We start from the raw sequence: 15212 nt of genomic DNA, 5'->3' as shown, positions 1-15212 counted from the left end.
TGAGCCTTTAGGATCGCATTTTCCAGCCACACTCTGCGATCATGAGGGAATAGAAACTTTTTCTTCACTTATGAAAGGTGAGATTCTCCCATCATCACAAGACTCCAGGACCTGGAAATTCAAGAAAAAAACTAGATATCATATGACTCATAAATATTATAGAATTAGTAACACTGAGAGCCTGACCCATTGCAGACATCCCCAAAACAGTATTGAAAGCAGGAGAATGTCACTCCCAGCCCTGCACTCAATATAACAGTGGATGGAGGAAGCGGCTGGGACCTGTAACTCAAGGCTTGGCAGGGAGAAAGCTTTCTGGCCCATGATGGACATTTGTAGTAGTATTCTCTTCCAGCAGCCATGTTAGTATCTGGAAGGCTCAGTGCCTCAGTCTGGGATTGAAGCAAATCTTTCCAACTCATAGTTGTGCTCTCATTCCAGGAGTTGGATCTCGGGGACTGGTGCTACAGGGCAGTGGGGCGCTGTCATAAGTAACTTGGGCCCCCTTCTGCTTCATCCAAGGAGCCACTATAGGGAGAATGAGAGCCAGATGCTTGTTAGGATGGTGGGTGCTAAACCCACTGGATGTCTGTGGATGGAGGAGTGAGGTGATGGCCAAAGTCAGCCCGCTTTTATGGGGCGAGCAGGCACAAGGAGGGAAAGCTGGGCACCATCCCGCTAACAGATTCACTAAGGAGTTGAGATGAGGGAAGAGCAGCCCTGGTGCAAAGAGACACCTTGCTCTGTCAGTGGTTGGAGCATGTACCCTTGGCCTGCTGCTCTTGCAGGAGTAGGGAGGGAGCAGGTGCTGCTGATCATGCTTCCAATGAAGGGAGTAGGGCAAGGAGCCAGTTACTCGGTCACTGTCACTTCTTTGTGCACCTAGTCACACCAGGTGCAACCATCCAACTGCCCAGCCCTCAGCAGCTCCTGCCCAGCCCAGCTTTGTTCATTCTCACTATGAAGCTCCCTTCTCCCTAGGAGTCACTGAGTTTCATGCTTCACCCTGGTCCGTAGAAGGACTGTGATCACCTCCTTTTATGCATCAATGGTGGCAGCCGCGCTGTAACACATTATATATTTCAAGGGGTTGTGCAAACCCCAGATGATAGAATATTGCACATGCTATGTTACCTTGATTATGAAAGGAGGAGCTGTGCATGGTAACTGTTCTGTCCTGAGGGCCGTGTTCTGGAGCTGTTGCTCTCAGAACCAGTCAGTGTTCAGAAAACTGTGTGTAATCTATGGCTCACAATCTCAAATACAGCACATTTTCTCAGTAAGATGCATCTAGTCTGAAACCGTCAGCACAGCTTAAAAAACAGGACAGCACCTGCCAAGCCATAGTCTCTTCATACCTTCAACATCAAGTCCTGACTGCTAGTCCTATGTGCTAACATTAAGGACCAGATTTCTAAGAACGCTGAATGTGTTTGGTCCTGAGCTCTTGCAACAATCTGGCTCCATATATCTTGTGCCTCAGCATGCCCTTCTCTGGTTGTCAGGAAGGTTCTTGTTCCAGGTAACTCCCTAGCATGCACTGTGCTGTTGACAGTGCATCTCCCACATAACCTCATTAGGGCTATGCCCGTGCCTTCTGCAGAATACCTCTATTCTGTAAGTATGGACTAAGCAGCTCCCTGGAGCGACCCTATGGCTGATACAACCTCAGCAGCTTAGTGCAGTGCTGGGGAATAGCTCGGGAGAGGAGTGAGCAGTCTGTAGCAGGGCTGGATTTCACAAAACACTGGCAGGTCTCTTCGCTTTCTGATGTGCCAGAGGCCCAACGTGCCCTGGTGTTAGGGGGATGCAGGAGGTCGTTCTAGTACTGCTGGGCCTTCTGTGCCATTTGCAGGGCTCCTTGAATTCTGAACGAGGAGCCCATGCCACGTGCGGTGACAGGCATTTATTACATTTTATACTTTGCAGGGCAAAAGTGACTTAAATCTCTTGCTTTACCTTGTGTTCCTCTTTCCTGTGTTAAATAGATGGCTTACTGCCAGCACATTGGCGTGGAGTTCATGTTTATTAATGACCTAGAGCAATGTCAGTGGATACGGCGGAAATTTGAGACTCCAGGAATCATGCAGTTTACCACTGACGAGAAACGCACCCTACTGGCAAGGCTGGTGCGCTCAACCAGGTATTCTGTCTACGTTTGGTGTCCCTCTGGTGCCGTATGGATGGGGTGGTTCGGTGATGTCCCACGGAGCTCTTAGTGCCACTGATTTGCCTATGGTACTTGTTCAACCCCGTCACCTATGTATCTGAAACTCTCTCACTCTTTAATGTATTTATCCCACAATACCCTGTTATACAGATGGGGCAGTTGAGGCACAGAAAGGTTACAGGACTTGCCCAAGTCTGTAGCAGAGCAGGGACTTGAATTCAGGGTGGTTCTTCGAGTGCTTGCTCATATCGATTCCAATTAGGTGTGCGTGCACTGCGTGCACGATCGTCGGAAGATTTTTACCCTAGCAACACTTGGTTGGTCAGCTGAGGCGCCCCCTGGAGCAGCGCCTTTATGGCACTGTATATATGCCCCGGCCGACCCAATGCCCCCTTAGTTCCAACGACCGTCATGGGTGGTAAGAAGGAACTGTGGAGCGCGGCTTAGCTGATCTCCACTCTCCCTAGCATTCACTTTAGTACCTGTTAATAGTTTCTGATTAGTTGTTAATAGTTGTGAATTACTTAGTATAGTTAGTTAATTTAATTAGTTGGGGGACAGGGTCTTCTCCCATATCCGGTACCCAGGCCCATGCCTGGGTCTCCAGGCTTCAAACCCTGCTTGGCTTGCCAGAGGCCGATACCAATGGGAGACACCCACGACTCTTGCCTAAGGCTCCTGCACCGTCGACTCTAGCGCCACAAGGGCCGTCGAGTCCGGTGCACATAAGCTCCCCAGTGCACACCGCGGTCGAGCTGAGACTACCCTCCACACCAGAGACCTTTTCAATGGCGTGGGACTTGATCGCGCTCTAAGAGCCGACTCCTCTGCAGCTGGCAGCACGGACGGTGCTGTCCAAGGGAAAGCCGTCCCTCATGCAACCACTGTTGCTGAGTGAAGAAGGACGACACTGGTCCCGGTCCCGATCTTCTTCCTGGCACCCATCACCACGGCGCTCGCAGTCCCGGCACCGTTCTCGTTCTCAGCGCCGGTTGTACTCGCGACGCCGCTACGGCTCGTGGAGATCCGGATCGTGTTACCGCCGGTACTAAGCTGCACTCAACCTGGAGCCGATCCCGATGCCGATCTCACCGGAGGTCGCCATCGAGATCCAGATCAGGCTCCTGGTACCGATACGACCGCAGGCACCAATCAACGTCTCAGTACAGTTCTGTCTCACGGCACCGGTCCCCCACACCGTACAGCACTGGGGTACTTGGCACCGGCACGTACAGCACCGTCTTGGCCATCTCGCTCCACCTCTGTCTTCATGCTCACAAGGTGGCTATCACGCCCAGGACCAGGGCAGTACAGGCCAGTGGCTAGAAGGCCAGGACAAATATCAGCTTGTATTTTAAAGAATCCTTATTGAGGTTGCAGGAAAAAACCATCCCGATGTGTAGAAAGAATAATAAATATGGCAGGTGAACAGTTTGGCTTAACAGTGAAATCCTTGCTGATCTTAAATGCAAAAAAGAAGCCTACAAGAAGTGGAAGATTGTCAAATGACCAGGGAGGAGTATAAAAATATTGCTCAGGCATGCAGGAGTGAAATCAGGAAGGCCAAATCACACTTGGAGTTGCAGCTAGCAAGAGATGTTAAGAGTAACAAGAAGGGTTTCTTCAGATATGTTGGCAACAACAAGGAAAATGTGGGCCCCTTACTGAATGAGGGAGGCAACCTAGTGACAGAGGATGTGGAAAAAGCTAATGTACTCAATGCTTTTTTTGCCTCTGTCTTCACGAACAAGGTCAGCTAAAGGTAATAATTGGAGATATACCAATCTCCTAGAACTGGAAGGGACCTCGAAAGGTCATCGAGTCCAGCCCCCTGCCTTCACTAGCAGGACCAATTTTTGCCCCAGATCCCTAAGTGGCCTCCTCAAGGATTGAACTCTCAACCCTGGGTTTAGCAGGCCAATGTTCAAACCACTGAGCTATCCCTGCTGCACTGGGCAGCACAGTATGGGGAGGAGGTGACCAGCCCTCTGTAGAAAAAGAAGTGGTTCGGGATTATTTAGAAAAACTGGACGAGCACAAGCCCATGGGGCTGGATGCGCTGCATCCGAGGGTGCTAAAGGAGTTGGATGTGATTGCAGGTGAGGCTTGGAAGTCACCTAACTGGAATTTGATATAAGCAAGCACTCGAAGAAAAAACGGTTACTCACCTTTTGTAACTGTTCTTCGAGATGTGTTGCTCGTATCTATTCCATTCCCCCCAACCTTCCCCTCTGTCGGAGTAGCCAGCAAGAAGGAACTGAAGGAGAGTCAGTCCGGTAGGGTCGTGTATAGAGCGCCACTCCAGGGGGGCTCCACAGCCGGCCCAACGAGTAGCTGCTAGGGGAAAGTTTCCGACAGCCGAGCACACGGCACACGCACACCTAACTGGAATAGATATGAGCAACACATCTCGAAGAACAACACTTACAAAAGGTGAGTAATGGGTTTGTTTGTTTTTTTCTGTATTGAGTCTGATCTCTAGCAACCTCATTCTCTGAGACTTCAGCTATCTCACTGACGTCCTGACCCTTCTGACCCCTCGGCCTCCCATTTCTTTTCCACTGCCTCCTTGTTTGACCTTAACCCTGTATTAATTCCCACACTCCTTGCAATGGCTCCTCTCTTAACCTTGTCTGAGCATTGCTCTCACCAATCTCCCATCACCAAGTTCCTTCTCTCAGGCCACCATCTCGTCTCTTTCAACATCACCTCCTTCCCCCCACCCCGAAGCTTTCTGTGGTCTCCAGACTGTCAACGCCTTTGATGGCCTTGCTGTTCTCAGATGTTTCCACTGTCAATTTTTGTTGTGGAACCTCGCTCAGCTATCCCCCATCTCCCCTAGTGCCTGATTCCTCTGCTCCTGAATGTTTCCAGGGGGAGTTTCACTTTCTCCATTATGGGTGTGTTTCTCTTTCTCTTCCTTCAATCCTTCCCTCCTCTTTTCCACACAGTGCTATTCATCACTGCCCACTGGTTCCAGCTCACAGACACTCAGCCTTTGCCTCCCTTCTGAAATGCCCCCCCATCTTGCATCTTTTCCCCTCCCTGCTCAAGGTCTTCTCAGCTCCTTCAAGGAGATCAACAAGATTATAATGAGTCTTCCACCAGCCCCCACTTCCCTTCTTCTCTTCTGTCACAGACAGAGGTTTTTGATTGCTCCCTACCTTTGCCTTCTCCCCTTTTCCACCCCATCTCCATTCACTGCCACTGTCCCCTGCACCTCTCCTCTAACTCCTGGAACCTCCCCACTTGGACTTTCCATTCCATTCACTGCGTCCGCTCTTCCCAAGTTCCCCGTTTTGCAGCCGCTTCTCGAGGCCCTCTTCTTCCACCCCTCTGCAGCTTTTGGTGCTCTTGATTATAATGTTCCATTTTGAAATCTTGACTACCCTCCCCACCCTTTTGGTTTCCACCACTCCAGCCTACCGCTGCCTGTTAGCCAGTGGCTCTTGGCTGCTCGTGGGAATTCTTGGCATTTACTTAAAGCTATATTTAGATTGTATATTTTATCCTTCTCTCTTGCCCTTCATGTGTTCCTTTCATTCTTAGATTAGGACCAGTGTTGGGCAGGGACTGTGCTGGGCATGGCTAGCACTTTGTACATAGTGCGTGCTATCCTAGTAGTAATAATTATAAGGGCATAACACAGCCAATGGTGCATAGAAGAATCACTTGCACAAGTGACCTGTCAGTCTATATCATCCATCTGTGACTCCCCCACTAACGTCCCTGTGGGTTCTCTGGCCCATGCAATAGGCTGTAGCCTGACCATTGACTTCTGTCTGACTCTGCCTTTCAGGTTTGAGGAGTTCCTCCATCGGAAATGGTCTTCGGAGAAGCGGTTTGGCTTGGAAGGCTGTGAGGTGCTTATCCCAGCCCTAAAGACCATTATTGACAAGTCAAGTGAGAATGGAGTGGATTATGTTATCATGGGAATGCCACACAGGTAACAGGATCCTTATCTCTCCACCCCATATTTTGGCAGTGGGGGCAGTTGGCAGGTCAGAAAGATGTAGGCAGGTGGCGGTTGGTTGGTGGGGCTGAGGTGTAAAGGGAAGCTGGTTTCCTCTAGAACTCTTGCTTCTAGCATGAGATGACTGTTTTTCCAAAGATTATTAAGTGTAATTTGATTGAAAATTATATCAACAAACTGAGATCCAAATGCATCTTGGACATTAGCATCACCCATTATACAAGGTGGCAGGAAATGTATCTTAACATACAGGGAAAACCCTGTGCCTTTCTAAACAAAATGCCCAGTAAGCCCTTAATCTAGGGTATGTGTTGTACCTCCTGCAGAGGAGCCAGGGGTTCCCTGTGGATATTGTGCACCTGAGCAACAGGGCCTCAATACTAGGCAGTTTGGACCTGTGTTTTAAGAAGGTCTGGCCTTGCAACACAGATTTAACTGGAATCTGGGTCCAAATTAATTGGGAAGTGTAAAGAATGGTCTTCCTGAGGTGGCTGCCAGCATAGGGAATCTCCTGTGGCTGTTTCTGCCAGAGTCCGGCATGAGTAAATCATAGTATTGCAAAAAGAACCCCCCCATGGGACAGGGTGCTGCCGCATGGCCCACCTTGCTTTCCTCTTCAGAAGGAGCGCGGGGTACTGGAGTCTCTTGCCACAGACTGTACCACCAGTTGTGGGGGGCGTGGGGGAAAGTAAAACTGCTTGTCCTTGGTGTAAAATAGGAAGAGGAATGGGTCCTTTGCCTTGATTTGAAGCATATATGGTGGGGTGAGAAGCACTCTCTCCAGACAGGCAGCATAGAGTGCAAAGCAAGCTATCCACCTGTAGCTGACTGTGGCATTGATTTCACAGAGGGCGTCTGAATGTTCTCGCCAACGTGATCAGAAAGGAGCTGGAGCAGATCTTCTGTCAGTTTGATTCCAAGCTGGAGGCTGCCGATGAGGTGAGTGAGGTTTGAGCAGAGTCTAAGCAAGCAGCTGCATGAGAGTATAGGTACAGTATGCAGCGGGGCTCTTTCTCCAGACAGCAGACGACACTTGGCAATCCCTGTTCCTAGAGGCCCCAGCAGAATTCACGAGAAGACCACATGAGTTGTCAGGCCTAGGGTCCCATCTAGCATGGTATCCCATCTCTGACAGTGGCCAGCACCAGCTGTATCAGAGGGAGGTGCAAAAATCCCCTTAGTGGGCAATTCTGGAATAACCTGTCCATACAGGAAACCTCTGCCTGTTCCTGACCCTCGTCAGTTAGTGGTTGGCTTGCCCTGAACCAGGAAGGTTCATAACCCTTCTGTTTTTCTTATTCTGTGACTTACCATTGGGTGTTCTCCTTATCCAGGTGGATAACTAGTTATTTATTGATCCTGCTCAGTGCATGGCCTCGATACCTTGTGGCAGTGAATTCTGCAGGGTAAATGTTGTTTTAAATGTCTTGTCTCAGTTGATCCAGTTTCCAAGCCAAGACAGTACTTTATCCCATGACTGTTTTGTTTACCTTAATAGCTTCTTGTGAGACTTGGTAGCCTCTTCAAAATAGTCTTGAGTCCAGTAAATTATGAATCTTGGTTCTCCTGTAGCCTCTACCTTGCTGTCAGAGATGCTAGCAGATTAGAGAGACGTGGTTGTCCGTTGACACAAGCTGGGCTGATCTGTCCCTATCCTATCATGAACTTCTAGGTCAGGCTTCCCCCTTTCTTCCATAGTGTGGCCCACGTGTTGGTAGAGAGATCATTTTATGGAGCATTTGCCCTCTGTAGCGTGTTCTGATTTTTGGCCACATGCCATGCCACTAGCAGCTATAGTAATTCCTTGTTCCTCTTCGAGATGTGTTGCTCATGTGCATTCCACAATAGGTGTGCATGCTCGCCACGTGCACCAGTGCCGGAAGTTTTTTTTCTTAGTAGGGGGGAGCACCCCTAGTGACCCCTGGAGTGGCACCACCCTGGTGCGGTATAAGGGGCGCTGCCAGTGAAGGTGCTTCGGAACTGCTCTGCTCCAGCTCTTCTTCTGTAGCTTTCCCTCTTGGACTCTGTTAGTTCGTAGTTAGTTGTGCCTGTAGTTTAGACAAAAACAAAAAGTAGCTTTAGTTAGAATTAGTTAAGTGCGCCTGGGTCAGGGCATGCCCTGTGCCCCAGGCTTTAAGTCGTGCGACACTTCCAAATGGCCTATGCCGTGAGTGAGCCGCACGCAGACTGTTTACGCTGTCTGGGGGAACCCATCTCAGTGACCGAAGCAAGGTTTGCAGATCTTTCAAACCTCGACCAAGAAAAGAGCAGAACGTTTGGCTCCAAGCCATTTTGACACCACTGCACCGCTCCAAGTCAGCACCGAGCACCGTGGCATCGGTGCGCAGTGACCCAACAGTGCCCTCCACCAGTCGGCACCACTCCCCGTCCATGGGACACTCTAAAAAGGCAAAGAAGAGGTCTTGTCCACCAAGGCACCGGAGCAAGACTGGGGAAGAGACTAGACCCACGTTGGGCAGCTCTCGGTCCCCATCGGCCTCATGGCCTCTGACTCAAGTTGAGCAGAGTAGCCCGGCCCACTCTGAGCCGACCTCCCTGGACACCAGTGGCCACATTCGGGTGCCCTCCATGCCGGAGGCCCTGGAGGCGGCTCGAGACGTTATGTCTTTCCGCCTACAGTATGGACCAAGACATTTTCCTGACGATGCTCTGTCCCAAACCCCTTGCGTCCAGTGAGGAGCGCCGCCTCCACATGCTGGATGTGAGACGGGCCCTGGCCTTTTACCTGAAACGTACGAAACCATTCAGAAAGTGCTCACAACAGTTCATCGCCTCGGCCGAACACGTGAGAGGCTGGCCGATCTCCACTCAGCAGCTCTCCAACTGGGTCACCTTATTTATCCATACTTGTTACAACCTGGCGGGAGTTCCCCCACCGTGATTGTGAGGGCACACTCGACGAGGGCGCAAGCCTCGTGGGCTGCCTTTCTGGCCCATGTCCCTATTCAGGAAATCTGTTGGCTGCCACATGGTCATCGGTTCACACTTTCACCTCGCATTCAGATCGTCTCCCAAACCAGGGAGGACACCGGGTTCGACAGGGCAGTGCTCCATCCCGAGTGTCTGTGAACTCCTACCCACCTCCAACAAATATAGCTTGGAATCACCTACTGTGGAATGCACATGAGCAATCACTCGCAGAAGAAAAGACAGTTACCTTTCCGTAATAGGTGTTCTGTGAGATGTTGCTCATGTGCATTCCACATCCTGCCCTCCTTCCCCTCTGTCGGAGTTGTCTGGCAAGAAGGAACTGAGGGTGGGGGGAGCGCGCAGCGCCCCTTATACTGCGCCAAGGCAGCGCCACACTCACTAGGGGCGCTCCCCTATGGGTACTGCTAAGGGAAAAACTTCCGGCACCGCTGCACGTGGCGAGCACGCATACCTGTTGTGGAATGGACATGAGCAACACATCTCGGAGACGGAACAGGTAACTGTGTGTTTTTGGGGGAAGGGGAAGCTTGTGTATATTTGTGCCCCTTCTTACACTTACACAATTTTACTTCACATGTCCCAATCTTTCTCCCACCCTAGTGAGTTTATTCCCACTTCTTCCTGATCTCCCACTTCCAGACCCCGCTTCCTTCTCTTCTCTCCTCTCCCCCCTGCCCCATCCACCTCCCTTGCTCTCTCTAGACCCCATGCACTTGCCTCCTTTCCTCAGTGCTTCTACCTCCTGGCTGCTGTCCCACCCTCAATACCCTTTGGTTCTCCCATCTCTAGGGTATAAATGAGGTCAGATGCTTATTGGAGGTGCACAGAATACAGCTGGTGACCAGGACCTATGTTGTTGAACTTAGATGCTTAAAGCTAGTAGTACCTAGGTACCCAAACAAGAGCCCTGCCTTGGCTTCAATGGGAGCAGGACTGGGTTCTTAAACAATATAAATGATTTTCACCTTTGTGGCTAATATTTGGGGCACCTCTGTGCTGCTGTTACTCTGTGATATCAGCAAATGCACGTGCTCTGTGGGTTCAGTGTTTCTGGTAATTGCAGCTCTAGCTGAAGAACTCCAAATTCATGACACTTGTATACTCCACACGGCACTAGCAGATGCTGCATACCCATGCTGTGAGCCTATGGACTGCGGGAGGCATCAGGGACTCCTGCTCTCATCCGAAATCTCCCCAAGCTCTGTCGCCCACGCTCCTCTCTTGACTCTGCTGTTTCTCTCCAGGGCTCGGGAGACGTGAAGTACCACTTGGGAATGTACCACCGGAGGATTAACCGTGTCACCGAGAGGAACATCACCCTCTCCTTGGTGGCAAACCCCTCTCACTTGGAGGCTGCAGATCCAGTGGTTATGGGCAAGACAAAGGCAGAGCAATTTTATTGTGGGGACACTAAAGGAAAGAAGGTAAAGGGCACCGAATATCTCTGATCCAGTGTCTGTTACAAGTTTATTCAAACTTGGCTCGTAGCTGACTGAAGGGAGGCAAACTGCTCCATCAGGGAGCCAGTTAGCTGAAGAAGTCCATGTGGTTTGTTTTTCCATTCTAAATTTCCCCAGAGATCTGGAATGCTGTCTGCCACAGGAAGAGTTCTGGTCCTACATAAAGCACCCTCTCCTGTTTTATTCCTCCATCAATAGTCAGAGCAGTGCTGCTTCTGTCCTCCTCCAACTTAACCGAGCCGTAGCGGCTCAGCCAAAATGTCCTCTCTGATTTTGGGTGTCTTGGAGTGGGAGGCCAGATTGCTAGGAACGGTGAATGCACGAATCTCCAGTTCAAGTCAGGGGAAGGGGTGGGTGTTCAGCACCTCTGAAAATGGGGCTCAGGGTGTTGCAACTGAGGTATCTGAGAACCGAGGCATCCCAAATTGGTGGCCATTTTAAAAACAAAAAAAATCAGCTTGGTGCTCGTGCTGTGCTGCTACTCAGCAGCAGCTAGAGGCCTTGGTAGTATTCTCAGAGGGGCCGGGGATGGAAATGGGAGGAGATATTGAAGTTGATGAGATGGCAGAAGGCTGGAAGATTTCACAATTAAGCTTTGTATAACTTACTGGAAAGGGATAAGCCAATATTTGGTGGCTATGGTGGTGGATTGCAGCTCTAGACATCACCGTGACTAGGTGATGCAAAGGGGATTCGCTCAGACTGAGAACCACTAGCAGTTACTCTGGAAGTCACTGAGAACAGCAGAGACTGGAGAGAAACAGAGACCATCAGAAAGGGTTGGAGAAAAATATCTGTGGTACGGATCCTCAAAAAGAAAAATAGAATGATGCTGGCAATTTACCAGCCATTAATCCGTTCCCTTGTAAAAAGACACCATGTGAGTGACTGGCCCATGTTCAATAAGAGAAATGGGCTTATGTGGAATCATGGCAGACTCTTCTTCACTTTGGTCTACTAACAAAATGTAGTGGAGGAAGAGGACACAGGGTGGAGGATCTGTTTGTTTCAGTGAATTTGATCAAGTGCCTCATTTAGTTCAGATGCCCTATGCTCTTTTAGGGTCTGGACAAAGTCTTAAGGCATATTGTAAAGTGCGGTAATGAAAAGCCCCAGCGAATGACGCATGAGAGTCGTCAGTGGGATTGGGGTTAGATCCATTCTGAAAGAGTAGTTAACAAGCAGACCCACCCTAGAATTGCAAACCCCACCGACAGAGAAATAACACTAAGGAACCTCAAGAGGGAATAATGTGAGAGTCAGGCTGCAGTGATGCAGCCTAAGGCATCAGGGGATGGGGAGGGAGGTCCCTTTTGCGGCAGGAGATCTCTGCGACAAGTAACCAGATGTGAGAGTGTCAGGGTGAAGTCCTGGTTCCATTGCAGTTGGTGGGAGTTTTGCCACTGACTTCAGCGTAGCCAGGAGTTGCATGTCTAGAGGCATGTTGTGCAGCAGGGAGTCACTTTCTCTTATAGAAAATGACTATAAACAAACTCTCCCTCCCCAGATAAACCTGACCAAACTGAAGGAACTGAATGTAAATCGAGGATCACTGTGATCCTGAGAGGTGCCCTTGGCTTGGAATAGGTAGTGGGGGAACAGAGGATCCATTCCTTGAGAGAGAACAGCTGTGTCCTTCAACATGTATCCTGATGTGAAAGAACAAGCCATAAAAAATGGGCTGTTGTAAGCAACTTCAGTGTCTGGCTTATAACAAACATGTATCCAATACCCTGGGAGAGGTATAAGGGTGAGATTCAACGAGATCAAAAATAGCCCTGGTCCTTTGTGGGAGGACAGAGAATATACCAAGACGAACACTGTCCTCCGGTACGGCAGCATCTGTAGACAGCAGTCCACGTCTAGCGTGATTAGGCAGCAGCCTCACACAGATACTAAGTGTCCTCACTAATGTTTGAGGTGGCTTGTGAAATGCACATCCTTTCTCTATGAGCATGAATTTTTTCAACCCACACTTGGGAGGGAAGTCTGTCATCATTAATATCAAAAGCAACCACTAATTTTCATTTAGGATGATTCCCTTTTTCCAAAAGCTGGAGAAGTGAGATGGGCACTGGCTGGTGCTCAGTAAACTTTATCCACCACTGGGACTGGTTCCAATGTAACACTCAGCAGTAGATCAGTTAATTGGCATAATCCACTGATTGCCTTTAATTTCAAGAATCATGTTTTAACTAGGGCTGTAAATTAATCACCATTAACTCACGCGAATAACTAAAAAAAAACAAAACCATTAAAAATCACGATTAATCGCACTGTTAAACAACAGAATGCCAATTGAAATTTATTAAATATTTGTGGACGTTTTCTACATTTTCAAATATATTGATTTCAATTACAACACAGAGTACAGAGTGTATAGTGTTCACTTTATATTTATTTTTTTATTACAAATATTTGTACTGTAAAAAAACAAAGAAATAGTATTTTTCGATTCACCTAATACGAGTACTGTAGTGCAATCTCTTCATCATGGAAGTTGAACTTACAAATTGTAGAATTATGTACAAAAAAATAACTGCATTCAAAAATAAAACAATGTAAAACTTTAGAGCCAACAAGTCCACTCGGTCCTACTTCAGCCAATTGCTCAGACAAACAAGTTTGGTTAAAATTTGCAGGAGATAATGCTGCCAGCTTCTTCTATACAATGTCACCTGAAGGTGAGAACGGGCATTCACATGGGCACTTTCGTAGCCAGCGTTGCAAGGTATTTACGTGCTAAACATTCATATGCCCCTTCATTCTTCAGCCACCATTCCAGAGGACATACTTCCATGCTGATGATGCTGGTTAAAAAAATAATGCATTAATTACATTTGTGACTGAACTCCGTTGGGGAGAATTGTATGTCTCCTGTTCTGTTTTACCTGCATTCTGCCATGTGTTTCATGTCATAGCAGTCTCGGATGATGACCCAGCACGTGTTCGTTTTAAGAACACTTTCACAACTGGTTTGACAAAATGCAAAGAAGGTACCAGTGTGAGATTTCTAAAGATAGCTACAGCTCTCTGCCCAAGGTTTAAGAATCTGAAGTGCCTTCCAAAATCTGAGCGGGACGAGGTGTGGGGCATGCTTTGAGAAGACTTAAAAGAGCAACACTCCGATGCAAAAACTACAGAACCCGAACCACCACAAAAGAAAATCAACCTTCTGCTGGCGGCATCTGTCTCAGATGATGAAAATGAATGTGCATCAGTCCGCTCTGCTTTGCATCGTTATCAAGCAGAACCCATCATCAGCATGGACGCATGTCCTCTGGAATGGTGGTTGAAACATGAAGGGACATATGAATCTTTAGCGCAACTGGCACGTAAATATCTTGCGGCGCTGGCTACAAGAGTGCCATGAGAATGCCTGTTCTCACTTTCAGGTGACACTGTAAACAAGAAGCGGGCGGCATTATCTCCTGCAAATTGTAACCAAACTTGTTTGTCTGAGCGATTTGGCTCAAGTAGAACGAGTGGACATGCAGGCTCTAAAATTTTACATTGCTTTATTTTTGAATGCTGGGTTTTTTGTACATAATTCTACATTTTGTAAGTTCAACTTTCACGATAAAGAGATTGCACTACAGTACTTGTATTAGGTGAATTGAAAAATACTATTTCTTTTTGGGTTTTTTTTTAAAGTGCAAATACTTGTAATAAATAAATATAGTGAGCACTGTACACTTCGTATTCTGTGTTTGTAATTGAAATCAATATATTTGAAAATGTAGAAAACATCCAAAAATATTTAAATAAATGGTATTCTATTATTTAACAACGCGATTAATCACGATTAATAATTTTAATCATGCAATTAATTGCAATTAATTTTTTTGGTCGCTTAACAGCCCTAGTTTTAACGTAGTCGTCTAGAATTTCGGGAGGGGAGGGCTCTGAATCCACTCGGTATCTTCCTGAGTCATTGCACCAGAGACACTAGCCATAGTCTGTTCAGATCCAGCCTCACATGGAGGAGCTTTGTCGAAACATCAAACTGGAACCTCACTTCCTAGTGCAGTCACCTGGGGGCTAAAGCATCAGATCTTCCTTGCCAAGAAGGTTACGGACAGACAATGGAAAGGATGAGGCAAAGGAGCTGCCACCAGAGAGATGTGGAGATATATGTACAGTGGGGAGCTGGAGAAGAGTTTTCCATGCCCAGTCAGAGCCAGCTTGTAGCTGCTTCCCGACCCTAGCCAGTAGCCCCTCCTTCCCCAGTACTGCTGGGCCCCCTCTGTGTGCACTTCTGGGCACTTTTAATGCTGAAAAGAAGCCAACAAGCCACCAGCCTTCAGTTTGGTCCTCTTGTCCCCACAGGTGATGTCCATTCTCTTGCATGGAGATGCAGCTTTTGCCGGGCAGGGCATAGTGTATGAGACGTTCCATTTGAGCGACTTGCCATCCTACACCACGCATGGGACAGTTCACGTGGTTGTGAACAACCAGGTAAAAACTGGGCCCCTTGGCTGCAAGACTGGGTCCTTCAGCTCCACCGATACCAGAATCTTTGAAAACATGCACTTTAAATGCCCAGGGCAGGGGGGGTGGTTTGTCAGTCTCTGACGTATCATGCTGGTGCGCTAGCAATGGTAAGCGTGTGTCAAGGATGTGTTTTATCCTAGGGATGGGGCCCTGCATCAGGGTC

The 15212-nt window shown here is 48.4% G+C and overlaps 1 protein-coding gene across 8 annotated transcripts in view; it reads left to right on the top strand.

The window, feature by feature from the left end:
- Positions 1-15212, top strand: part of OGDH (oxoglutarate dehydrogenase) — a 95954-nt gene that overhangs the window by 65166 nt on the left and 15576 nt on the right. For all 8 annotated transcript variants that reach the window (XM_039521376.1, XM_039521378.1, XM_039521377.1 and 5 more), the window contains 5 exons: positions 1989-2143; positions 5970-6116; positions 6992-7082; positions 10340-10519; positions 14885-15013. In XM_039521376.1, the coding sequence (XP_039377310.1) occupies positions 1989-2143; positions 5970-6116; positions 6992-7082; positions 10340-10519; positions 14885-15013 (702 nt within the window). The remainder of the gene's footprint in view (positions 1-1988; positions 2144-5969; positions 6117-6991; positions 7083-10339; positions 10520-14884; positions 15014-15212) is intronic.

This window comes from Mauremys reevesii, linkage group 2, assembly GCF_016161935.1.
Source record: "Mauremys reevesii isolate NIE-2019 linkage group 2, ASM1616193v1, whole genome shotgun sequence".
NCBI lineage: Eukaryota > Metazoa > Chordata > Testudines > Geoemydidae > Mauremys > Mauremys reevesii.
Note: the sequence above shows the minus strand (reverse complement) of the source record. Positions and strands in the feature narration are given on the sequence as shown.